The 26830-nt window shown below is 42.5% G+C and overlaps 2 protein-coding genes across 3 annotated transcripts; one reads left to right on the top strand and one right to left on the bottom strand.

Annotated features, from left to right (window-relative positions):
• Positions 1-6545: 6545 nt before the first annotated feature.
• CCDC117 (coiled-coil domain containing 117) lies at positions 6546-19447 on the top strand. 2 transcript variants are annotated; one of them, XM_060170446.1, is made up of 5 exons: positions 6546-6806; positions 7477-7527; positions 13426-13650; positions 14125-14262; positions 16522-19447. In XM_060170446.1, exons 1-5 carry the CDS (start codon positions 6625-6627, stop codon positions 16757-16759), a joined length of 834 nt encoding a protein of 277 aa, XP_060026429.1. In that variant the 5' UTR covers positions 6546-6624; the 3' UTR covers positions 16760-19447. The 2 variants fall into 2 exon arrangements, with proteins under 2 accessions (XP_060026429.1, XP_060026430.1); XM_060170447.1 differs by lacking the exon at positions 13426-13650.
• Positions 19448-21710: 2263 nt separating this feature from the next.
• XBP1 (X-box binding protein 1) lies at positions 21711-26547 on the bottom strand. The gene is given in 6 exon segments (XM_060170445.1): positions 21711-22876; positions 23183-23290; positions 23293-23328; positions 24146-24274; positions 25103-25199; positions 26272-26547. Coding segments are annotated over 6 exon segments (1179 nt in total). The 5' UTR covers positions 26523-26547; the 3' UTR covers positions 21711-22318.
• Between the last annotated feature and the right edge of the window lie 283 nt (positions 26548-26830).

The following is a 26830-nucleotide window of genomic DNA, read 5'->3' as shown; positions in this document are numbered from 1 at the left end:
TTGTGGTTAGGGAGGAGCATACCCGCCTTGGGGTGGACCAATGTCAACACAAACATTCCATCACACAGTCTGTGGAGAAATAATAGAAAGAAAATTGTAGGTCACATCACAGTGTAATGCATGGGAAAATATCTCTAGATAAAACTTTATAAATAAACTCAGTTTTATTTTTTTAAATACATATCAGAGCTGTGAGAACAACACATAATGAATAGCTAAGAATGAGTATGGGAGCTCCTCCATTGTTCCTCGGGACAATGTGGAAACAAGGCTGTTGCTTCAATGCCCAGACCTATTGCCCATTTATTCTGCCTGAGTCATGGGCACCAAGGAAACCAGCCAAGGTCCTGGGCATTCTCATTGATGCTAACCCCAAAGAGCCGTGTGAAAATCCTTCATTTCCTATTTTCAAGCCTACCCCTGGCAGAATACATTCTCCAGAGTACTCCAAGAGCTTCAAGTAGGCCCACTTGTCATTCCCTGCAATCTATAGTACCTCCCCTCTTATGCCTCCAAAGCATCACAAACATCTGATATGCTGGATAGGTCGGTTTGGATGCAAAAGAAGGAAGTTGTCACCAGAGAGATGGAAAAATGTATGCAAAAGTCTGGAGGTGAGAGAGAAGAAGCAAGAGGAAGTCAATAGAAAATTGAAGAAAATCCAAACTGCTGGATGCAGACATCAGGTGGGGATAGAGATAAAGCTTGGGAGGTGGGAAGGGTAGGGAACCTGAAGGAATGTGGAGTCTAGTAAGGAGGTTGGACCCTCTTAAGAGTAATAGAGAGTCATAGAAGGGTTTAGAGCAGGGGAGAAGCACATCAGGATTGCATGGTGGACAAATATCTCTGGCTCACGGGCTGGAGGGCAAGAGTGGAGCAGGGAGACCAGCTAGGAGGCTCCAGTAGGGAAGAGAAAAACAGAGCTTCTGAGGCTTCCCTGGTGGCGCAGTGGTTGAGAGTACGCCTGCCAATGCAGGGCACACAGGTTCGTGCCCTGGTCTGGGAAGATCCCACATTGCCGCGGAGCAGCTGGGCCTGTGAGCCATTGGCCGCTGAGCCTGCACGTCCAGAGCCTGTGCTCCGCAATGGGAGAGGCCACAACAGTGAGAAGCCCGCGTACCGCCAAAAAAACAAAAAAATAACAGAGCCTCTGGAGTCATGGCGATACCGATATCCCAGTTCTTCTGCAAAATCCTAATTGCCTGCACGAGGAAGCTGCCACCCTCTGGGACTGTGCTTACCCGGCAGGTGGGAGTATCTGCCATTTCCTTCCTCTTCTGCTCCAGGCTCCCTTGTTGATGTCAACCCGAGAAGCCATGTGAAGATACCTCATCACTGCCATCAGTGCTCACCAGGACAACGCCAACGACCAAATGACCCATTAGTCAACAAATGATGACCAAGGGAAAAAGCAGATGGGAGGTCTAGACTAACGGAGACTCAAGAGACAGGCAAGGGCTTCCCTGGTGGCACAGTGGTTAAGGATCCGCCTGCCAATGCAGGGGACACGGGTTCAAGCCCTGGTCCGGGAAGATCCCACATGCCGCGGAGCAAATAACCTGTGTGCCACAACTACTGAGGCTGCGCTCTAGAGCCTGCGAGCCACAACTACTGAGCCCGTGTGCCACAACTACTGAAACCCACATGCCTAGAGCCCACACTCTGCACTGAGAAGCCACCGCAATGAGAAGCCTGCGCACCGCAACAAAGAGTAGCCCCCGCTTGCCACAACTAGAGAAAGCCCACGCACAGCGATGAAGACCCAACACAGCCAAAAAAATTAATTAAGTAAATAAATAAATAAATTTTTTAAAAGACCAGTAGGATATTAGAAATGAAAAAAAGAATTAAAAGAAAAAAAGAGACAGGCAAACCTAATACGAGGTTGAACTGTGATGCCATCAAACCAACAGAAAAAAGACATGTGGGGACACTTGGAAAAATGTGAATACAGATGAGATGATTTTAAAGAATTATTATTAATTCTGTTTAGGTGTGATAAAAGCATTGTGGTTATGTTTTGTTTTGTTTTAAATATTTGTTAGAGATAAATATTAAAGCATTTACAGATAAAATACAAGTCTGGGATTTGCTTTAAAATAATCATGAAAAATTCCCGTGCCCTAACACAGTATTTCCTATTTACATATTACATCCTTTTTTATCCTCATACGCACACATTTTTTCCAGGCCTGTAGCCATAATACGCCAATTCTTTTATGATCCGAGAACAAATGCTGCGTTTGAGAAGGGGCTCCTCTATTTGGAATGTCATTGGCAACACATGAACGTACAAGTTTCACTCTGTCCTTGACAGCCAAGGTCGTTCTCCTTTTTTAAGCAGGAGCATTAATTCCTTAGGGATTGTGATGGTTAATTTTATGTATTAACTTGATTAGCCTAAGGGATGTCCCAATAGCTGGTAAAACATCATTTCTGGGTGTGCTTCTGAGGATGTTTCTGGAAGAGATTAGAATTTGAATTGGGGAACTGAGTATTGCAGATGGCCCCTCGATGTGGGTGGGCACCCGCCAATCCACTGGGGGCTCTAATAGAAGAAAGAGGAGGAGGAAGGGCAAATTGGCTCTCTCTTTCTGCTTGAGCTGAGACATCCATCTGCTGCCCTTGGATGTCGGTTCTCCTGATACTCAGGCTTTCGCACTCAGAGACTTACACCATCAACCCCCTGATTGGCAAGCCTTCAGACTCAGGCTGAATTACATCACTGGCTTTCTGGTTTTCTAGTTGCAGATGGAAGATGGTGGGACTTCCTGGCTTCCATAACCAAGTAAGTCAATTCCTGTAATAGGTCTCCTCTTATATATATATATCCCAGGATATATCCCTGTATATCCTATAGTTTCTGTTTCTCTGCAGAACCCTGACTAATGCAAGGATCTTCCCTCGAATATGCATTTGAGGATCCTCAGCAGGAAAAAAAAAAAAAAAGTTTCTATTTGCTTGTGGAAAGCGGTAATGATATTCCTGGTTTTGGAATCAGTCAAATCTTTCCAGAACCATCATTACTAACTGTGAGACCTTGAGATTTGTCCTTCACCTCACTGAATCTTAGCCTCTAATTCTGCAAAGTGGTGATATTAACACCGTAGGACAGAGTTGTTGTGGAGCCAACATGAAATAGTGCCCTCAGCACAGTGCCTGGTACATAGTAAGTGTTCAATAAATGCATGCTGCTGGTGGTGTTTGCTTCTTTCAGCCTCTTGTTTTTAACCTCATGTCCTAGTCCATCCGGGCTGATATAACAAATATCATAGACTGGGTGTTATATAAACAACAGAAATTTATGCTCACAGTTCTGGAGGCTGGGAAGTCTGAGATGGAGTCACCAGCAGATTCAGTGTCTGGTGACAACACATTCCTAGTTCATAGATGGCCATCTTTCTGCTGTCCTCACATGGTAGAAGGGGCAGGGGAGCTTCATAGGGTCTCTTTATAAGGGGATTTGTGAGGGTTCCACCCTCATGACCTAATCACCTTCCAGAGGCCTAATACTATCCTAATACTATCATATTGGGGGTCAGGATTTCAACACATGAATTTGGGGGGACACAAACATTCAGTCCATTGTACCTCATCAATTGTTTATTTCAAAAACATTTATCCTTTATGGCCTAATAAATAGTACATATTCATTGAAAAAGAATAAAAACTTATACCCAGAAAGTGTAAGTTCTAGTATTGCCATCAACATTTTGGTTTGGTGTCTTTTCTTCCAGAGGGGGTGAAGCCTAATATTTTTGTATTAACATCCTGACGAGGTTGTTTCTTGCTAAGCTCTAGTAACTAATGACTATTAATTATGTAGACAAATTACTCACCCTCTCTAAGTTTGGTTTTGCTATCTTTATATAGAGTCATATGAGTATCTGTGGTCTAGTTGCGATAGTGCACAGCTCTTATGTGTGTATTGGACACTAGCACACAGGTACGTGAGTGTGCACATACACACAAATAAGAAAAAAAGACTAGAAGGATATTCATAACAATCATGCTTCTAATGGGATGCTATTAAGGCGATTTTTATTTGCTTCTCTAACCTTTTATCACCACTTCAACTAATTTTTTACTAAGAACCTGTGTTTTTTTCCACATGCGCAGGCTCAGCGGCCTGGCTCACGGGCCCAGCCGCTCCGCGGCATGTGGGATCTTCCCGGACCGGGGCACGAACCCGCGTCCCCTGCATCGGCAGGCGGACTCTCAACCACTGCGCCACCAGGGAAGCCCCTGTGTTAGTTTTAAAACCAGAAAACTTTTTTTTTTTTAATAAAAAGGTAAATAAGATTAGCCACCAGGAAAAAGGAGTCAGGAAGGGATTGTCTAAGTGTCTGTATGTCTCTGACCCACCAATCCTATGAGAGGTGAGCCAGAAGTCACCTCTAGGAGGCAGGCCTGGATTGTCACTGAAAAGAAGAGATGCTCTCAGTGGCCACTGTTGAGTTCCATAGCCATTCTCCCCAAGTTAGTGTGGGAGACAGTGCACAATGATTCTGTTTTTTTCTTCCAGGGGTCCGAAGCTCCATGTAGTCTCTCTCAGACACATTATACTGAGGCTTTCACTGATTCCCCCAAAGCACTTTTTCCAGGGAATTCAATGAGATGGAGCAAAGCCTAGAAGTTTAAGGCAGGATCTAGGGTCTCAGACCTGGGGCTGAACACTGGCTCTATCACTTATAGCTGAGGGAATTGGGAACCATAACCTGCCTCAATTTCCTTATCTGTAAAATGGGGGCATAAAAGCATCCAATTTAGCATTATTATGAGGAATACTTGACTTTATCTGGGTAAAGAGCACCTGCAAATAGGAAGTACCTAATAAATTATTAATTCTAATACATTGCTTGATAAGGGGCATGCAACTTAGTATAGAATTGTGAATTAAAGAATAAAAGAATGAATTTGGATAGACATTCAAGAGATATAATTAGGTGGAAAAGAAGTTTCAGAATAATATATAGAGTAGGACTCCCTTTTATAAATGTATATTTGTATGTCTATGTGTATATAACATCATCTGGATGGATTTTTTTTTTTCAGGTGAGGAATGAGTTGACCATTCGTAGAAGTGACCCAGGAGAATATCTTTTATATCCAGTTGAGGTAAGTAGGGTGTTACCTTAAGGAGGCAAAACTGCATTGTAAATGTCAGTAAGAAAACTTAAACTGAATCAATCATATTACATTAGACAAAGGGGTCCATTTACTTTTTCCCAGACTACCATGAAGGCAATGGAAATGGAGAAAAACGAAGAGAAATCTGGAGGCCTTTCACGAGCCCATAGGACTTGCTAACTGATTAAATATGGGGGGGGGCGGTGAACAAAAAAGAGGTATCAATGATGATGCTTAGGGTTTTGGTTAGAAAGAGAAAAGCATCTTCTAACAGCTGAAACTGGCCTGGTACTATCAGGTGGACCCTGGTGTTCCCTGTTAAACAATTTCACAGAACATCAACATCAAACAGAGATGTGACTTCTGTGGATCAAGATAAAAGCAAGACCCCTTTGTAATCCTGTCTGTAACCCAATCCTAAACATTGTCCAAAGCACAAAATGACCAAACATCTCCCATCCTGGCCAATGCAAGGACTGTTGCTTCTTTACCAACTGTAGGTTTAGCCTCCCTTCATTCCCCCCACCTTCTAGGAAAGATTAGCTAAGATAACCATAGAATTATCTCTGCTTTCTGACAGTATTAAGTCCAGAGCAAAGCCCTGATTCTTGGACCTGCCCCCAAATCCCCCTGTGACACACAGAAATCCTATAGGAAGCCTCTTCTAACACCCTCTTACTGAGACACTCCCTGACTGCAGTAAGTCAATAAATCCATCTTTGGTCAATTACAGGTGTGTTCTTGGTGGTCTTTGGCTGAAGGGCATTGACTTTGGTATAAGTAACTCAGACTAGATGATGGTGCCATTTCCTGAGATGGGGAAAATGATCGTGATCAGTGGTTATGGTGACAAATTCTGCTAGCCCTTTAGCAAGACTTTGTCTCTGGATGTCCCAGATAGAGCCTGGAAGTCTTGCCAATCCCTCTCACAAGAGCTCTAAGGTTTTCCCTCATCCTCCATGCTGTTCCCTCTAAGGCATCATCAACTTCATTTACATTAAAACACAGAAGGAATTACTAGCTGATTTTTAACGTGTACTATGTGCCAAGAAGTGTCCTAAGGGCTCTAGATGTTTTAATCCATTTAATTCTCCCATCGGTCTTATGAACATAGGTACTACTGTTTGCAGGTTTTACTACTGAGAAAACTGAGGTACAGAGGTTCCAGAACTTGCTGAGTGAGGATTCGAACCTATATCATATTCTAGGTTGGCCAGGGCCATCCTCCAGCCCCGGAGACTCGGACAAGCAGCCATCTTGTTTGTAGTCCTCAAGGACTTCAACTCCCGGCAGACCTTGCGTCAGCAGTTCTCCACACACAACAAATCCCGGCGTGCCCCGGGCGGCTTGGGGTGGAGGGTTCTAGAAGGCGTGACGTGGGTCGGGAGCGGGCTCAGAAGCGGGCGCCTCTTGGCAGTCGCTGTGGCAGCCGCTGCCGGGTCTGGGGCCGCGGGCAGCCGGGGCCGCGGGCGCAGCCTCCTCACCTCTCCGGCCATGGCCGCGCTTGGCCGGCCTTTCAGCGGCCTCCCGCTGAGAGGCGGCTCGGACTTCCTACAGCCGCCACCGGCTTTCCCCGGCCGGGCCTTCCCGCCGGGGGCGGACGGCACCGAGCTGGCCCCGCGGTGGGAACCCCGCGCCGCCCCGAGCAGCCCGGGCGGGAGCGCGGCGCGCGGACGGTGAGGATCTCGGCCGGCCGGCGGGCGGGCGGGCGCGGGCTATTTGACCCTCCCCGCGACCTTCGGCGGGGGCTTCTCAGCCCCAGGTTGCTGATGAGGATACTGAGCCCCACAGTCGGTTACCGTTAGTCGCCTGAGGTAGCAAAGCGCGGGGGTCCGGTTCGGACCCTGGCCCCCCTGCGTCCCGGGAAGTGAGGAAACGGTCCGAGCTCGCCCAGGGCGTGCGAGGAAGGGAGCCGGGTCGAGCCGGGCCTGGAGCTGCCGTGGGCGCGCACTCGCCTCGCTCCCTCCAGACCGCGGCGGAGCCGCCGCTGCTGTTAACTTTCAGCGCCTCTCGGACATTGAGTTTTCTCATCCGCAACTTGGGACAGAAGTGGGTCCTCCTAGTGGGATCGTAAAATAAAGTGCTTAGCCCGGTGCCTGCCCCGATACGTTTTCCCTACGGTGGTCCCCCTCAATTTATCTCCCCCGGTCTTGACCAAATGAGAAGTTTAGATTTCAGTCTCTATACCTGACTGACCTTGTGACCTGTATATCCATCCCACTCGGCAAGGAAGGGGACCGCTGGTGGGAATGGGGTGGGCAAGATTATCGGAGCCAGAAAGTGGATGCTGAACGCACCCGCTCAATAAATTTCTCAACTGACTGATTTTCTGGTTTGTTTCAACAGTGTTTCAGTTCACCATAGAAAGAAACACAAGCGAGAGGAGGAGGAGGATGAGTAAGTTTCAGGTGCCTTTTATTCACTTAACGGTCACTTAATTTAACCTATTTTATATCCATGACTATTTGTTTTTAAGTGAAAGTGTGAAACATCAGGTGTCTGAAAGGAGGTCCAAGGAACTGATAACATGGGTTACGTTTTAGAGAACGGAGCTGGGCAGGTCAGAGGGAAACTTGTCACTCTGTGAACAATTGTATAGCTTGGACATGGAAGCAACCTAAGTGTCCATCGACAGATGAATGGATAAAGAAGATGTGGCATATATACACAATGGAGTATTACTCAGTCATAAAAAGAAATGAAATTGAGTTATTTGTAGTGAGGTGGATGGACCTAGAGTCTGTCATACAGAGTGAAGTAAGTCAGAAAGAGAAAAACAAATACCGTATGCTAACACATATATATGGAATCTAAAAAAAAAAAAGGCTCTAAAGAACCTAGGGGCAGGACAGGAATAAAGATGCAGATGTAGAGAATGGACTTGAGGACGTGGGGAGGGGGAAGGGTAAGCTGTGACAAAGTGAGAGAGTGGCATGGCCATATATACACTACCAAATGTAAAGTAGATAGCTAGTGGGAAGTATCCGCATAGCACAGGGAGATCAGCTCAGTGCTTTGTGACCCCCTAGAGGGGTGGGATAGGGAGGGTGGGAGGGAGACGCAAGAGGGAGGAGATATGGGGATATATGTATATATATAGCTGATTCACTTTGTTATACAGCAGAAACTAACACAACATTGTAAAACAATTATACTCCAATAAAGATGTTAAAAAATATATATAAGCGATTGTAATGTTTGAACTTTGAGCCATGTGAATATTGTTATATGCACAAAATAAAAGAATTCGCAGAAGGCTACGTATTGAAAAGTCTTACACTCCTTGCTCCCAGTTCTCCCCAGAAGTTACCCTTGTTGCCTGTTTCCTATGTCTCCTAAGGAAGATAATGTAAAAATTTACAAGTTTATGACTGTATATAGTTATGGTTTTTTACATTGTAAGTAAGATACTGTTCACACTGCAACACATCGGATCTTTTCATTTTACTCTCCTGTAGCTTGTTGCATATGGGCACATAGAGTTCTACCTAATTTCTTTTTCAACAGGTGAGTGGAATTCTATTGTAAGGCTAGGTACAGATAATTAACCAGTCTCCTAGTGATGAATTTCTAAGTTAATTCTAATCTTCGTTATTACTAACAAATCTACCATGACCACCATTCTTTTTTTTAACATCTTTTATTGGAGTCTAATTGCTTTACAATATTGTGTTAGTTTTTGCTGTATAACAAAGTGAATCAGCTATATGTATACATATATCCCCATATCTCCCTCCTCCTCTTGCGTCTCCCTCCCACCCTCCCTATCCCACCCCTCTAGGTGGTCACAAAGCATGGAGCTGATCTCCCTGTGCGATGCAGCTGCTTCCCACTAGCTAGCTATTTTACATTTGGTAGTGTATATATGGCCATGCCACTCTCTCACTTCATCCCAGCTTACCCTTCCCCCTCCCCACGTCCTCAAGTCCATTCTCTACGTCTGCGTCTGTCCTTATTCCTGTCCTGTCCCTAGGTTCTTCAGAACCTTTTTTTTTTTTAGATTCCATATATATGTGTTAGCATACGGTATTTGTTTTTCTCTTTCTGACTTACTTCACTCTGTATGAAAGATTCTAGGTCCATCCACCTCACTACAAATAACTCAATTTTGTTCCTTTCTGTGGTTGAGTAATATTCCATTGTATATATGTACCACATCTTTATTCATTTATCTGTCGATGGACAATTAGGTTGCTTCCATGTCCTGGCTATTGTAAATAGTGCTGCAGTGAACATTGGACCACCATTCTTTTTAAGTTCTTTGTATATATTTGCAAGTAGGTAAATGGATTCCTAGGTGGGAAATTGCTGGATCTTAAAGTATATACATTTTGAATTTTGGAAAAAGTTGTTGCCAATTTATACTCCTTTGACAGTGGGAATGCCTGTTTCTCCATCTTCTCAGATGGAGATTTTTTGATCACCACTTAACTGATAGGTAAAAAATTACATCTCATAGGCAGACAGTCTTAAAAAAAAAAATGAGTAAAAGATTTCCCCAAAGGGGATATCCAAATGACCAATTAAATGAAAAGATGTTTGACCTCATTGGTCTTTAGGGAAATGCATATTAAAGACACAATAAGATACTCTACCACCAGATACTGGAGGGTTCTGTAGCACCAGGAACTCTCAAACACTATGGATGAGTATGTAAATTGCTACAACACTTTGGGAAACAGTTTTGCATTATCGCATGAGTTGAAGATGCACATACCCATTTACCCAGCAGTTCTCTTGAGTATGTACATGTGCTCATCAGGAGACATGTACAAGAAAGTTCATAGCATCCTTGTTCATGATAGCTCAAAATTGGAATGTCCCTGAACAGTACAATGGATAAAGTAAATTTTTTGCTGAGTTCAATTCAGCAAAAAAAAAACAAAAAAACCCCACATCTATCAACCTAGATGTGTCTTACAGTATGAGCAAAAGAAACATCACAAGAATGTATATGTATACAGTATAATTCCTTATATATAAGGTTCAAAACCAGGCAAAACTAAAACCTTGAAGATTGCATATCTACATACTTGATAATGTATTTTTTAAAAAATGAAGTGATTACCATAAAAGATAGTATTTACCTACAGAGAGGAGGGAGTAGAGTACCATTTTGGGATTCTGACAGCAGTCTATACCTTGTATATTATTTTCATGGATTTTTTTTTTTTTTTTCCCCTGGTACACGGACCGGGGCACGAACCCATGTCCCCTGCATCGGCAGGCGGACTGTCAACCACTGTACCACCAGGGAAGCCCCTGGATTTTTGTTTCATAATTATTGTATGTACTTTTATAAGTGTAGGCATTTTATAATTAAAGAAATTAGATCACTGTTTTAATTTGTATTTTGTAAATTATAGGCGGTGTTGAACATCTTTTAAGCCATCTGTGTTTCATTTTGTGTGAATTGTTCATGTTTCTGCAAATTTTTTATTGGCTTATTGGTCTTTTTCTTGTTAATCTATAAGAAATTTTATTAAGGAAGCCAGTATATTATATATGTTTTGTTTTCTCCAGATTTGTTGTCTTTCAACTTTGTGTATATTCTTTTTTTTTCTTTTTTTGCCAGCAGAAACTTTGAATTTTCTCATCTGGTTGATACATAGACTAATGAGACAGTAGATTTGAATGTTGTCTCAGTTTAAAAACACTTCTGGGAAAAAAAAAAAAAAAAAAACACTTCTGGGACTTCCCTGGCAGTCCAATGGTTAAGACTCTCCGCTTCCAATGCAGGGGGCATGGGTTTGATCCCTGGTTGGGGAACTAAAAATCCTGAATGCTGTGGCGTATGGCCAAAAATTTTTTTTTAAATAAATAATAAAAAACCTCTGGACCAGACAATATTTATGTTCTTTATAGCCTTGGGATTACTGTAGATACACAGGGACTTCTTTGCTTTTATCTTTTGGGGTTCCTTATAGGAGATTATTGAATAAAGGGTTCCAGTGTCATAAATAAAAAGTTTGAAGTGTACAAACAATTGGCTTTAAAAGTTAACCATCTTTTATATAACTGATTCATTTTTTTGTGAAGCTGAAACTAACATACCATTGTAAAGCAATTATACTCCAATAAAGATGTTAAAAAAAAAAAGTTAACCATCTTTGATATACACGTGGAGAGATTGAGGCCCTGAGACTGGACAGTTGGATGTCAAATACCTAGAAGTGTGCTGCCCGCCTGCCACTTCCATAGCTCTTATCGAAACTTTAAAGTCTTTTATATCCCATTTTCTTTGGGACTTAATCATCATTGATCTCTAAGTATTTGCAAAGTGGACCTAGAGGCATGAAATAATTTAGCCCAAATTATGTTGGAGATCAGAGATCAGAACCCAGCTCTGATACTCAGTTGCATTTAAAGATCTTTTTAAATATATATATATATTTATTAGGCTGCTCCAGGCCTTCATTGCAGCATACAGGATTTTTTAGTTGTGGCATTTGAACTCTTAGTTGCGGCATGCATGCGGGATCTAGTTCCCCCACCAGGGATGGAACCCAGGTCCCCTGCACTGGGAGCATGGAGTCTTACCCACCGGGCCAGCAGGGAAGTCCCTCAGCTGTATTTAATAGTTGAATTGTTAGATATTCTAGATTCATTCTGCTTTTTCTTACATGACTTTTTTTTTTTTTTTTTTTGGCTGTGTTGAGTCTTCGTTGCTGCACGCGGGCTTTCTCTGGTTGCAGCGAGTGGGGGGCTACTCTTTGTTGTTGTGCAGTGGCTTCTCGTTGTGGAGCACAGGCTCTAGGCGTGCGGGCTTAGTAGTTGTGGCACGCGGGCTCAGTAGTTGCAGCTCATGGGCTCTAGAGCACAGGCTCAGTAGTTGTGGCGCACGGGCTTAGTTGCTCTGCGACATGTGGGATCTTCCCGGACCGGGCTCAAACCCATGTCCCCTGCATTGGTAGGCGGATTCTTAAGCACTGAGCCACCAGGGAAGTCCAACATGACTTCTTACGTCTATAACTTTTTCTGCTTTCGAAAACGTCACATACTTTATCCAAATACTACAGAAATGTTTGATTTATGGGTAGACATTCTTAATACTTTCTTATGAATTAAAAATAATTATACACGAAACATCTCATTTAATAATTGATTCCAGTCAAAAATCTAGGTTCAAGAGAGCATTATTATTTGTCAGATTTTATATTGCCAGAGACTTGAATGTTGATTTTCATAGTCTTGACATGAAATAGAAATTTCTTTCTAAAATACATGCTTCTTCCTTTGACTCTTAGTTTAGAATCAGAAGCTGTGGTAGCCATTAATGAATTTTTTGGTTGCAGAGCTGTGTTCTGGTCTTGAGATTGTGCTTGGTGATGCCCAGGCAATAATGTACTTCTGGTCTAAATACTCAAATAGAGCAGGGCAGGTTGTCTATTTAACTTGCTTCAGGACAGGTCTCAGCTAAACACCAGGCAGCTCATAGTGCTTGCAGATACTAGTTCGTGGTAAGAGCTTGAACAGTTGAATTTCCCTAACAAGGCAGGAGGTTTAAGTGAAAGTGGCAAAGAGGTAGGATTCAGGGTCTGTCTCTGGGGTCTGGTACCCAAAATATCAATACAACTCACCTTACATGACACTTTGGAGGGAGCACTTTAGTTTTTGAGGTCCTAGTTTCCACATGTGCAAAACAAAGAAATTGGATTTGATGAACTCTAAGGTCTCAAGGAAATACAAAATTTCTAGGAAGTGAGGATAGTTTATGTTGCAAGGCAGGAGAAAAGTGCACCCCATTATTAGGGACCCATAGGGCAAATGACAGCCTCTGCCATTTTTGGAAAGAACCAAGAAATCAGCAATATCATTTGCATCTGTAGTACTTGCTGCAGACCTGATGAAGCGAATATTTTTGCCCTAAGGGAATATAGGATGCCTGCAGATTACCTCCTCATATGCCCAGTGTAGTGGAGCAGCAGCAATTTGAAAAAATATGGCTGGCACTGAATTGCTACTTTGTGATTTTTGTATTCTTTACTTCCCACTTGACCTTTCCAGAGCTGAATAAGTAAGAACGACTTTAAATTCCCACAGCGAACACTTCTAATCTGGAAAAGCAAAAATCTTGCAGTTGCAACCTAATTTGACAAATGTCGGGAAGGGAAACATCTCAGGGAGGCTGTGAGAATGACAGAAAAGAAAATGTGTGATTTTCCATCTTGCAATCACACACTGTCAAAAATTAGAGGTTTTTCGTAGAAGAATTTGATTAGAGATGGGGGATGATACACATTTCATTTATATTAGCCAGGATTTTCATTGTTTTTTTTTTTTTTTTTTTTTCAGTTGTCCAGTAAGAAAGAAAAGGCTAACTGAAGCAGGGCTCTGTGCTGGTCCTAATGACTGGATTCTTTGTGCACATCAGGATATAGAGGGTCATGGAGTAAATCCGTGCACTAGTGGCCTTTCTGCACCTGGCATGTTAGATGTTATTTGTGAAGAGATGGATCAGACAACAGGAGAACCACAATGTGAAGTTGCCCGAAGGAGGCTTCAGGAAATTGAGGACAGGTAAATGGGCAGCATATATCTAGCTGCTTATTATTGTTCCTATGTAACATCTCTACTCTTTCAAGTTAGTCTAATTCATCATTTGGTGATTCCTTGATCCTCAATATATCAGACTATAAAAATCAGAAAGCTCAAAGTATACACTTTAAATGTTAAAGTAAGTTCTTCTCATAGAACTGTACTAAATACTTTCACTTACTATCTCTGAATATTACTTTTTGGTATGAGGGTTTTTAGGGACACATTCTTCAAATTTGATTGCCTCTAATGTAAAACATTTTGGTTAAACGTTGAACAGCTCTTTTGTGTATACTTTTTTCTCTCAGGTATAGTCTCATATTTTACTTGATATTTTGCTGTAGCACCTGTTGCGTTTATCCTTGTTTTTATTTTTTAAATTTTTTCCAATTAATAAATATATAATAGCTTAACTAAATAATTTTTCTTTCTTCCTTCGCTTCTGTCTTTATTTAGAATAATTGACGAAGATGAAGAAGTTGAAGCTGACAGAAATATTAACCATCTTCCCAGCCTTGTCCTTTCTGATACCATGAAAACAGGTTTGAAGAGGGAATTTGATGAAGTCTTTACAAAGAAAATGATTGAGTCCATGTAAGTTTTGGTTTCTGGTTTCCATTCAGTTATGATCTTGGAGGGAAAACACAGCCTCTAGACATTTCCTGATCGCCAACCAAGTGAAAGCATAGTACGTTTGTATTTAGCCCAAGTCGGAGACCTTTTCTTAGTTCATTGGGGTGAGCAAAACGCTACGCAAGCAGGAGTTGGCTGCCTTGTGTACTCAGCCCTGGGTTGTTTTGAAGTCCCAAAATGCACTAATAGTTTAATATTTGGAAATGGGAGGATTGGCAAGAAAGAACCCATTCTCATATGTATATGTGTAGCTGATTCACTTTGTTATACAGCAGAAACTAACACATCATTGTAGAGCAATTATACTCCAATAAAGAAGTTAAAAAAAAAAACCCGTTCTCTCAAATACCTATGATAGGATGTAGGAACCACATTTCAAAAGTACCTTTTACCTGGCTCTCTCAGTTATCTAGGACCACTATTAGGACCTAGGAAACAAAAGTCTCCCAGCAGTCAAAAAAGTTATCACAAAGGCCACAATCCACAGCTCATATTCTTACCTCATAGTGTGTAGCCCCTCAGGCCTTTAGCTCTAAGAGCCATTTTGCACTTAGTTTAGACCCAGTTTGATCAGCTCAGTTATCTGGTTTCCTCAGTCATCAGAGTAGAAACACAAAAACAGCAGAACAGACAAACTCATAGTAGTCAATAGTGACAGTACAGTGTGAGAACAGGATAGGCAACTGGAAAGCAAACATAAGAACCTGAAAAGCAAAGCAGCCTGGAGCCCATTTACATAAGAACTAATGATAGCCCTGTAATTCTTGTAGTCCTTGAGCTTAGATGATTTCAAGTGGTCATTACCGACTCTGTAAAGTACAGTTGTCTCTTAATATCCATGGGGGGATTGGTTCCAAGACCCCCTGCGGATACTAAAATCCAAGGATGCTCAGTTCCCTTATATAAAATGGTCTGAGGGCTTCCCTGGTGGCGCAGTGTTTAGGAATCCACCTGCCAATGCAGGGGACACAGGTTCGAGCCCTGGTCTGGGAAGGTCCCACATGCCACGGAGCAACTAAGCCCTTGTGCCACAACTACTGAGCCTGTGCGCTAGAGCCCATGAGCCACAACTACTGAGCCCGCGTGCCATAGCTTCTGAGGCCCGCGCGCCTAGAGCCTGTGCTCTGCAACAAGAGAAGCCACCACAATGGGGAGCCCACACACTGCAACGAAGAGTAGCCCCCACTCGCCACAACTAGAGAAAACCACGCAGCAATGAAGACCCAACACAGCCAAGAATAAGTAAATAAATTAATTAATTAAAAAAATGGTCTGAATCAAAAACCCACAGATACAGAGGGCCAACTGTAGTAGGCAAGTTATAAAGTGCCATTTAGATGTTGCCTAGAAAAGACTTCAGATAGACTTGGTACTCAGTGAGGGTAAGTGTCAGATATCTGAAAAATTCTCTTAGGATACAGTCCTACTGATGCCAGGTAGATGAGGCAGTATTGTCTTTAGACACAGTGGGTTCCACTGCTGCTCGATGTTGGCACACAAGGGTTTTGCATTAGCCTCCTAGCTTGATCTTATAATTCTGACTACCCAGCCCTTAGGGTGGGTAGATAGTTTAGCCAAGAGTAAGCAGGTCACATTGCCCTCCAGCCTAAAACATAGCACTTTCTGCTCTTGGTAGTTTTCCAGAAGCTAGCCTTGTGTGTGTGGGGGGGGGGTGTGTTCTTCATTGTTTGTGTTTTATTTTTCCTTACTTGCCCTTGGGTCCCAGAAACCATCAAACCATCACTAGATGGAGAGGGCAGCGAGGGGGTGGGGTAGGCACAGACAGTGGCTTACTGCAAAAAGCATTATGTTTCACAGCTGTACTAAGCAAAAGGCATACTGAGATATTTTTAGTGTGTTTGGCCAATGTTTCTTTTTCATTACAATGGTTTAGTACAAGATAGTAGCTCACATCTGCTAATATTAACCACAGTTTAAGAAAACACTATAATAAATCAAGGGCCTCTGTTTTACATGTTGAATGTTTATATTCTAATCACAGCATCAGTACAACCAGTTGGTTTGCTTAAAAATGCATGCAGAACTGTAAAATTTAATGTACTTGAGTGGCCTTTGTGAAGATCAATTTGGATTGTCATAAATCTCCTATTTAATCCCATCCGTTTTTAGATGTTAGGTAGCAAACATTAGTTTTTCAATGTATATCTTTTATTTTCATGTTATAAAATTATTGATAAAAATCTGTATTTTATGTCTTAGGAGCCGTCCTTCCATGGAGCTTGTGCTCTGGAAACCTCTCCCTGAACTCCTTTCTGATAAGCCAAAGCTGTCATCTAATGCTAAGAACTACACAGGAGAGAGCCAAACTAAGCATGCAGCTGCTGGCACTGCCTACCCTCAAAGAACTGAACTGTTCTTGGAACCTCGGCAAACAGGGTTGCCTGTTTACACTAGTTTGGAGACAGCTGCTTGCACAGAAGAAGAGATGGAACTTTAGACACCAGTTTCTATACTAAAGTTGTCAAATTTTAGAAGGCTTATGTGTTCAATCATGAGCCTGCTTGTACAGTATAGGGACTTGAAAGTTTTGAAACGGGTGTAATAGCTCCACCTGTGATTTGGGGTGGGACTCTCATTTTGGGTAGCCATTTCTTGAATTCAACTTTTGCCAAGGAAACTTGTCTCAAGAGAAAAGCAGTTTTCTAGGGGTCTTATTAAAGGAATAAGGAGTACATTCTGCAAAGTCAAGTATAGAAGCTATATGTGTAAGCATGACTTTTAAGTCATCTGTCACATTGTTTATATCATTCAGATACTTGAGTTGAAAAAGATGCATTAAGAAAGTAGGATGCTCTCCTACTATGTGTACTTCGACAGTTGAGCCACAACTTCATCTGTAGTTAAGAGCTCTGTTTACAGTGGTGACTATATATGATTGGGGAGAAGGAGAAAGGAGGCAGTAGCTTAAGCCTATGCTGGGGAAATTAACAGAGGCTCTGAAACCTGTATATTAGTTGTCAATTCATTGTAGCTATATTGATTAGCCAGTAGCGTTGTGGCTCCCCTCTTTGCCTCTGAAAATGGAATGAAAAATACAAAGAAAAGGTTTTTCCTTTGAGGCTCTTTTGCCTTGTGCTACTGTTGCTCCTTGGTTTCCCTTGCATAATCGATAAGCCCAGCTATTCAGTAATGTTTACAGCTTAATTAACTTTGAGTGATAGTTTAAAAGGTTGTGAGGTAAACCATGTGCGAATTGGCTCTGGGAGAAGCATCCCTCAGGTAATACTGGGGCAGTGCTGTATCAGCTAAGCCCAGCATATAACTTCTGTAGTTAAAAAAAAAAGTTGTGCCTGTATAAGCAAGTTGAGTTTTTTAATGTTAATTTAGAAAACAGTGACTGAATAATTAGCTGAGCACATATGGGCAAGTGACATTGAGATTTACTGAAATAGCCAGTTTGCCTATTGTTTCAACTATGGTGCAGTAAGCCTAAAAGTTAGAGAATAGCTTCCTGCTAGCAGGAAATCTTCATCTTGAGGACCTTAACCAGGCTCAAGGCGTCCTCTGAGGGTAACCAGGATTGAAGTTTTTTATTTCTCAGGAAGAGCTCTTCTGCGTGGCAAGGACTCAGTAGTACGAAGTAAAATGACAATATCTTTAGTGCTACAGAATATCCACTATAACTTACTGAGTGTAATACTAGCTCTTTTAGCAGACAGTGGGAGACCACCCCAGTTCTTTCTGTTTTGTTTTCTGGGTTTCTTTTGCCTTTGTTGGAATCAGATACCTTGTGTAGAAAACATGGTTTATGCCAAGTAGAGGTGACTTTAGGAGGCAGCTCCCAGGCAATTTTGAAACCCATGCCGAAGTCCCTCCCCTTTTTACAGATGGCATAGAAGTCACAAGTCTGTTAACTGGACTGTTTCTTCTCCTGCCTGTTGTTCCTGCTTTCTCTATTTCTGTCTGGATAGTCAGGAAAAGATTTAATGTTTAATATTTAAACAAAATATTTAATGTCTACACAATAAAATTATTCAAACTTCAAACCAGTATTGAAACAGTTGGAAACCAGCTAATAGTTTCTTAATCTCAGATTTAGAGATGAATGTAAACTGTATTCTGTTGAAACGTGCAAGTGTTTGATTCATGCCGTTTAAAAAACTCCTGCCTCTAGGTGATTGTTAATGGGACCAACTTGTAAAGTTTGTAGCCTTAAACCTCCATGCATTTGTTCTGCTACAGCTCAAAAACATGAAGTGACTGCCTGGAATTTGGAGTTAGTCCCAGTGTTCAGGTGAAGGAGAGGTGACAGCTTTCCAAAGAAGGACCCAAGCACACTAACACTGTCTTCTATAGGGATTGTTGGGCAGGCCTGGGATCCAGGTCTGTACAGTGAACAGGAGGAAAGAAGAGCTCTGAAACAAGGCTCAGATACCACGGGTATATATAGGAGAGAACTAATAAGATTCTGTTAAGATCCAAGCAGAACTTGTTTCAGAAGTCATTTTACCTGACATGATCATTATTTCTGCAGGAAACATGGATGTTCAATGCTCCTTTTTAAACTTTATCCTGCATATGTTTGTACAAAAATTGTCGTCTTCATCCATGTGGTGCTTACTCATCTGAGCCATCTCCACAGTCCCCATGCCTGTGCTTTGTTTTTCTTTTGTAGAGTAAGGCTTTTGCTTTTGCCTTAAGGTTTCCCTAGGGAATTAACAGGTCTTCATTTTGTACAGCTTTTGCAGCATGGATCAAACATTGGCTTACTATGCTAATGTGTGAAGAGAAAAAATTATCTAAAGCAGGTGAGCTTTAATGAACAAATGTGTATTTTCTCTGAGTTTGATTAGGGTGTGTGTGGTTTTGTTTTTTTTTATTTCATATGAAGAAAGTTAAGTGCGGTTCTCACAGATATTAATCAAATAAAAATTGCTACTCATTCTTGAAAAGGTGCAAATGTAAAATTTTAAAAATGAGTGGAAACTAGAACCATGAGAAAAATGTTCACCAGTGGGTTCATTAATTATTTTGTATCTGGAACTTGGTTTTGTTTTTTAATAGTGATAAGGATGGTGGAGTACTTGGAAAGTTGTGGAAGATGCTGTTAATTTTACTTTAAAATGAGAATCTGGTGTTTTTGTATTTTGTTTTCAATAAAACTTAAGTGTTTTGGACTATTTGAGATATTGTGTTCCTGCACTTAAGTAAATGAAATCAAGTTTGGGACCTTTAAAAATAGGGAGTAGGAAAATTCCTCTAGATGTCCAGTTACATGGTCATTCCTTTCTTGAGTTGACAGGTCACTGGGTGGCGGTATTGTGTGCATATTTACAACCATTAGTTGATAAATGTGGATCCCTGATTTGTGGGCAGGCAGAGTTGTGAGTTGCGGCTACAGAAAACTCAGGATATTGTTTTCTTTACCAGAGTTTGGAAATCATAGCTAAAAGTTATCTTTTTATAGATTTGTAAACTAAGCCTAAGTAGATAGTGACAATTTAGTATAATAATCCAATTCACCAGGTCCAGGGTTCCTACTTGACCAGTGGTCTTTTTACAGCAATACCTAACATGTTTAGGTTTCACTGAAATAATCTACAATAAAGTATGGTTCAGGCAGTGTAACTTTAAACTCCTTGAGGGAATATAGTTTTTTATGTATCAGTTTGGTTCAGATATTCTACTAGTGGCATTTGAGAGATGAGCTACATGCAGTTATGTGGTGTTAGACTATATAGCTCCAGCAAGACAGGAATGTTGTCTTTCAGCGACTGGTTAGTGGGTAAACAAGCCAGTCTTCCTGTCCCTAATTAACTTTAGAAGTTAGTTAAAGATTTAATCTTAGAAGATTAGAATTTGATGCCATAAAATATTCTTGGAGTAGGAGGTATTAATTACCTCTGCCTACAGTTCTGTCCCTACTTTGCCTGCTCCAGTAACACACCTAGTAGAAAAGCAGAGAAGCACACATTGGTGTTACAAGGCCCAGGGAAATGGTGTACAGGTATCTGTCACCTGCTGCTTTGAGTTATGGACAACCTTCTGCATTTAACAGAAATCTTGCTTTGGTTTTGCAGAGAAAGATGTTTTTATTTCTAACCATTCCATTTAGTGTTTCAGTATGAAGATAGGATATCCTGAGTGTTTAGTAATTTTCACCCATCTGTGCAGGAAATGAAAACTCAATCTACACAGGTTGTGTCCTGTGTGTTATTCCTGTTGTACAGCTGTTTCTTTCACGTGATGTCATTGAATGTAAATTAGTTGAGCCCCAGTCTTCAGATGCTTGTTCTATAATGTTGAAAGCTAAAATGTATCTGTAATTACATCTGCCTACACAATCCCTAAATAGATTCTCAGCACTTGTTTTCAGTTCTAGAAAATCTGGTGATCAGGTTTTTAATTGTGGGGCAGCTGGTGGATTGTTCTTACACTTACAAAACAAACTCAGAGATTAAGCAAGTTTGCATTGCCAAGTACTAGGATTGGGCTCTGGTTTCAGCAACCAGGGACCTTAGGCTCTCTTGCCTACTAGTATGCTTGTGGACACGCCCCCAGTCACACCAAAGGCATTCCCTTGTACTTGGCTGTAACCATAGCCTGCTTTGCCTTGCTGCTGGGGATTCTTCGAATCCCATCTCGTTTGGTCTGCTCACTCACTCTGACCTCCCCAGAGGTAGTCAGTAAACACTGGCACAGAATGCTGGCATGGGTAAAATAATTTCTATAAATTAGGGGACTCCTTTAATATCTTGTAAGTGGATTCCCAAGGAAAAGATGCACCTTGGATGATGAGGTTATCAAGTCTGTAGTTTGGGGGTTGTAACAGGTTCATTCTTTTGTGAAACATATCCTAGAGTGTATATAATTCTGTAAGAGATTAAAACCCTTCCAAAGTGGATTAGGAGATAACAGTTAACTTTTGAGTGCTTGGGACGGTGCCTGGCATATACTAAGTGTTTATAATGCATCGTCTCTTTGAATCCTCTAGCAGCCTTTAGAGATACTATTATACCCCTTTACAGATGAGGAAATAAGTGGTAATTTATGCCCAGGGTTACCCAGCTGAACTGGTGGCAGAGCTGAACCCAGGGAGTTGGAGTCTAGAAAATCCTCTTAATCTCTATAATAATAGCAAAAGTATTGATATTTAATGGCATGTCCTTCTCTAACATGTTAATAGCAAAAGTTGTTAAGTGTTCTAGCTCTGCCATTTACTAGCTGTAATACTGGTCAATTAGGCTGAAGAAACTGTCTCAAATATAGTAACTGCTCAGTGTTTACTTCAGGCAGCCAGGAATTGAAGCAGGCAGTAATTAAGAGGGGAAAGCCTTCAGTCACTTTAAAAAGTGGCATGCTCACTGAAGTGGGATAAATCACTACCATGGCAAACAGTGAAAACCGAGAGAGAATAACAACAATAAGACTTGAGGTTCAAGAAGGAATCAAAAAACAAAGACACTGCATTGTACTTTTTAACTGAACAGGTAGTTTTAAATAAATGGAGAAAGCACCTTCCAAAAGTTACACTAGCAGGGAAAGATTCCATCAAGCATTTACATAGTAAATTTCTATTTTACAAAAGATTCTTGATCTTTACTTGAACTGTACATGATGAGGGAAAAGGAGCCCCCTCAGGTAGGTGTCCTCTCTGCTTGCAGAAGCAAACTAAAGGACCTAAGATCAGAGGCAAGCCTGGGATGCCAAGATGGGTAAAGAGAAATGATAAAGGGCCATTCGTTAATTCCATGTCTAAGACACTTTTCTAGTGATGCTTACGTAAATACTTTAGGGCAAACCACTGCCCTTAAGATAAAGGTACAACCTCAGAATCTCTAATTCTGGATTATAGTAATGTATCTGTGTACCCTGGACTGCTGAATGTCAAAAGACAATACTTGGGGTGACCTACGAGGTTTGAACAAATACTTTAGAGGAATTCTCTAGGACCATACACCCTCTACTTTGGCTTTCTGAATGAAGCACAGGCTTCTGTGCTATATCCTCCAGCAGTGTAATAGTCAAGAAAAGGGCATCAGTATTGGATCACTCCTTAGACACTAATCAGCTGGGGAAAGAGTTCACTGGCAAAAGTGTCCTCCCAGGAATGGTCTACACCAAGCAGAGAGGACATGTCACTCAAGGGAGAAGGGGAACCCTCATAGCTACAGTCACTATAAGCATCCAGTAGGTAGGAAGATGGCTTCACGCAGTGGCTGGTTGAAAGCAGATCTGAGATACCCAGCTCTGGAATGAAGTCATCTTCTACAAGTTCTTCCTTCACTGAGACAGTGAATTCAGGGTGATCTTTCTCTGAGGGACTGGAAGGTGCTTCCTCAATTTTCACTACCACATTAGCTTGGCTCTCTGTCTCAGAGGGTATCTCTAAGACTAGGGGCTTTGTATATATGTGGTCAAAACGAATCAGTTCATTAATGGCTTCCAGCTTGGCTGATGACGTCCCCAGGGATGGAGAGGGGGGTGCGGGTAAGGAACTGGGTCCTTCTGGGTCGACTTCTGGGAGCTGCTCCAGGCTGGTAGACTCTGGAGAGGGACATCTGAAGAACATAACTGGGTCCAAGTTGAACAAAATGCCCAACAGGATATCAGACTGTAAAAGGAAAAATTAAATGGAGTTCAACTATTAGAATGCACTGAGAATCTACCTTAGTGCTAGGTTCCAAAATGTAAATTAATCATTAGGCTATAGGATGACCTCCAGGACCCACCAGACCCATTTATCTATACTCCACTCCATGTCCTAAACCACCTGGAAATAGGAAGGTAGTTAATGTTCACCTCCAACTCAACCGAAACTACCTTCTCTGCCCTCATATGTCTGGTTAGGGATGTCAGGCATCAAACAAATGGAATTAAATAGTTATACACCTCTTTAGTAAACCTGAATAAGCCCTACCTCAGAGTCTGAAGAGTCAACACCGTCAGAATCCATGGGGAGATGTTCTGGAGGGGTGACAACTGGGCCTGCACCTGCTGCAGAGGTGCACGTAGTCTGAGTGCTGCGGACTCAGCAGACCCGGCCACCGGCCTCGCTCCATTCCCCTGGGAGGAAAGACCATAGTGAATGAACAGCTCCAACAGCTGAGAGTCCCCAGGGAAATACTTGCCAGGAAGCTGTGATTCTTGACTTTCAAGAAAGCTAGAAAACTATTCTTTAGAGCCGAAACCTTTCCCTTAAACCTTTGTTATTTCCATTTTCTCGAGCCCTCCTCAAGAAGAGATAAGAAAAGGAAGGTAAGACTAACTTCATTGTGATTTTCTGTACAATGAAACATTTTTCTTCCCCAAGCAAAGATTCAGGCAGGACCAATATTCTTAAATAATATCTTACTTATATTCTCAATAACGTTCCTAGTAATAAAGTTCTATAGTGAATTTCAGCCCAGAATCTTTTTGGATAGTAATTTTTTTAAAAGTTTGTCCTAAACATTATCTTCTGAGTAGAACTGCCCTACTGTCAACCTTAGACCACTTAAGTATTATCACTGAACTTGCCATGATTCGTAAATTAAAACCCATACATCACTCTTCTATCAGAAAGGTGTCACTATCACAATGAATCCCTTCTCTTCTCAATCATATTCATCAAAGAACCACTATAATTTCAGTAGCATTCAAAGTCAGGTTTGACTGGCTCTCTTATCCTGGTTCTCCTTAATGCTGGCATGGTAGATATATCTTGTCGACCACTGGCATTTGTTAGTACTTGCTCTTGGAGAGTCATGTAACTTATTTTAATTATTAGGACTTAGTACTATTCGCTACACTCTTGAAAAATGAATAAGTATCATTAAAGAAAGAGATCATGTCACTTAAAACCAGTTCTCACATACGGCACCAAATAAAGGACATGACTTACTTTGGTCTCTGCCTCCTCTTCAGTCACTAGGGCATCCATCCCCAAGCGCTGTCTCAATTCCTGGTTCTCAACTATGAGGCCATGAGTTTTCTCTCGTAAAAGCTGATTTTCTAGCAAAAGTTTTTGGTTCTGGAAGAAAGTTCAGAAGAGGCTATTAAGACATCTAATTCCTTCACTTAAGAATCCACCTGACAGCGTTTCACTACAGTAGGTTTCCTTTCCTTCTCCCGGGTCTTTTGGAAAACTCTATGCTTATGAAGTTGTTCACAGTGGGTATTAGAAGGCAAGGTTATAATTACCAAAAAAAAGCTATTTAGGAAGTGCCATCTCACGGGGTCACATGTAACACAATGCCCCCAACTACTAATAGAGACTTCAACAAAGAGTGACTTGTGGCTTTAATTTAGTGACTTGTGGCTTTTAATTTTAAATATGACGTTTAAAAAAATCCTATCTTGAACTGGTGGGTAATAATAAAAGTGGTATTGGTGGGCTGTAAAATCAACATGTTAAAAAAAAAGAACACCACAAATAATGCTTATGTATTCAAGATGTGTAACTGGCAACAATTTAAGTTTAGGTAACAAGTAGACCCTAGAAGGGGAAGGGAACCATTAGTGGACTTTTGGATAAGCCAGAAAAGGTCTCAACTTTAAGCAATGATTTCCTATCTGTTTTTACTAATTTTTTAGTACTAACTGATAAAACATTGTTGTAATGTTGTAATTCACCAGCTTTGAGATAGAGCTAGCACCAAATGCCAAGAGGGTCAATCATTTCTGCTCTCATCAAGCTTCACCACTTAACTACCTACCTATCTACCCTAACTTAGATTAACTAAAAGTTTAACTTTTAATTATATGTCCAATTGTCTTCTAAAGGAGATGAAGCAACCATTAACCAAGGGAAAGATATACAATGGATAAAAGATACGAGTTAGGCCTTAAGTATTTTTACCTCTTCTTCCAAATCTACCACTTGTTGCTCCAGCTCACTCATTCGAGCTTTCTTTCGGTCTCTGGCAGTCTGAGCTGCTACTCTGTTTTTCAGTTTCCTGAGAACAGAAAGAGATATACCACACTGAGTCATCTCAAACCTTATTTATATCTTTATTTGAAAACTTGGCCACCTGGTGCTTTCATTTTAATTTACAGTATAAGGTAGACTAATGGTAAAATACACTTCAGGCTCCTCCCCTAAAGAAAACAAAAGCAAAAAAAAATCAGCCTCCTGTGGATCTAGCTTGAAGACCTACTTTACTCTCCCCCATACTGAGTCATCCACCTCCGTCTCATCCCTGGCCACAGCACAAAGGCTGGACACAAATATTATTCACCTTGCATCATAAGATATTTCCTCCTCCCCTTTCTACTCCCCCGTTGCTTCCTGACTCCAATCCCCTCAAACAGGATCCAACCTGGACTGATTAAATCTAGTAAAGGCTGCAATCGCGCTAGAACATAAACCCTCCCTCCCTAAACCCAACTCAAAAGAGGGAGAGGCTGATGCGACTTTCGCCCTGGTGCTGAAAGCCTAGGCCCGTGTCTACTCCAGGAGGCACTTCATAAATCACACAAAGCACAATGATCATAAGAGAACTAACATTTACGGAGAACTAAGTACTAGGCATTTCTCAATCTCCCCAGCAGCCTGAAGTAGATACCATTTTAAGGATGCAGAGGCTGAGTTTGACTAGTGAGCCTTACAGCGCTCCCAGCCCCCTTCAACAGCTGACATTTCAGTTCCGTGCGCCTCCAAAAAAAGTAGGTTAACCAATTGGCTTCATGTCACAGCCCAAGTTCAGAAAAGCTGACCACGGGTTTGTGGTCACAGCTAGAGGGCCTGGAACCCAGGTACCCTGATACCCAGCTCTGGTTATCTCTAATCAGATAGAAAAGAAGTAAATAAAAAAGGCCTGCGCAGCTCTGGACTCCACCCAGCGCGGTGGATCTGCTAGTCCAGACTTCCTGCCCCGCCCCGCGCCACGCTGGCACCGGAATGGCCCGGCCACCAACGCCTGAGCGCTGCGGACGGTCAGCGCGGCCCCAGGTCCCTGTCTCGCCTTCGAATTCGGTCCCAGACCCCAGGCCCTCGCCCTCCGGCTCCGCGCCTCGACCCTCGCCCACCTCCGCAGCGCCTTCTCCTCGGGGCTCAGGTGCGTGAGGCGCTGTCGTTTGCGCGCCTGGGGCGGCCCCCCGCTCGCCGCCTCCGGGCTGGCCCCTCGCTGGCCCGGCACCATGACCGGCAGAGCCCGGCCGACCGGGGCTCCGGCGGCGGCGGCGGCGGCGGCGGCGGCGGCGGCGGCGGGCTGGCCGGACAGAAGCAGAACTTTGGGTGCCCCGGCGGCCGGGCTCTGCGCGGCTGCCACCACCACCATAGCCGGAGCGTGTCTACGCGAGTACGCGTCCCCGCCGCCCAGCGGACCGGTCCCGCCGCGCCCAGCCTTTCAACGATCGTGGCCCTCCGCGATTGGCCAGCGCCGAGTGACGCAGGCCTATCTTGGCTCCCATTGGTCTGGCCAATCCGGAGGGGGTGGGGCCAGGGCGTCCAGCGTGGCGGCCGCGGTGCCGGGCATTTTTCGCCGGGGTGACCGGTAGGCGTAACTCGGCGCTGGGAGGGTGTGGGGCACCGGAGGGCCGGGTCTAGGGAAGCCGCGTGCTTGTGAGGAAGGGTCCGGAGCCAGGC

The sequence above is a fragment of the Lagenorhynchus albirostris genome, chromosome 14 (assembly GCF_949774975.1).
Source record: "Lagenorhynchus albirostris chromosome 14, mLagAlb1.1, whole genome shotgun sequence".
In the NCBI taxonomy this organism is placed as follows: domain Eukaryota; kingdom Metazoa; phylum Chordata; class Mammalia; order Artiodactyla; family Delphinidae; genus Lagenorhynchus; species Lagenorhynchus albirostris.
This window is presented reverse-complemented; position numbering and strand designations above follow the sequence as displayed.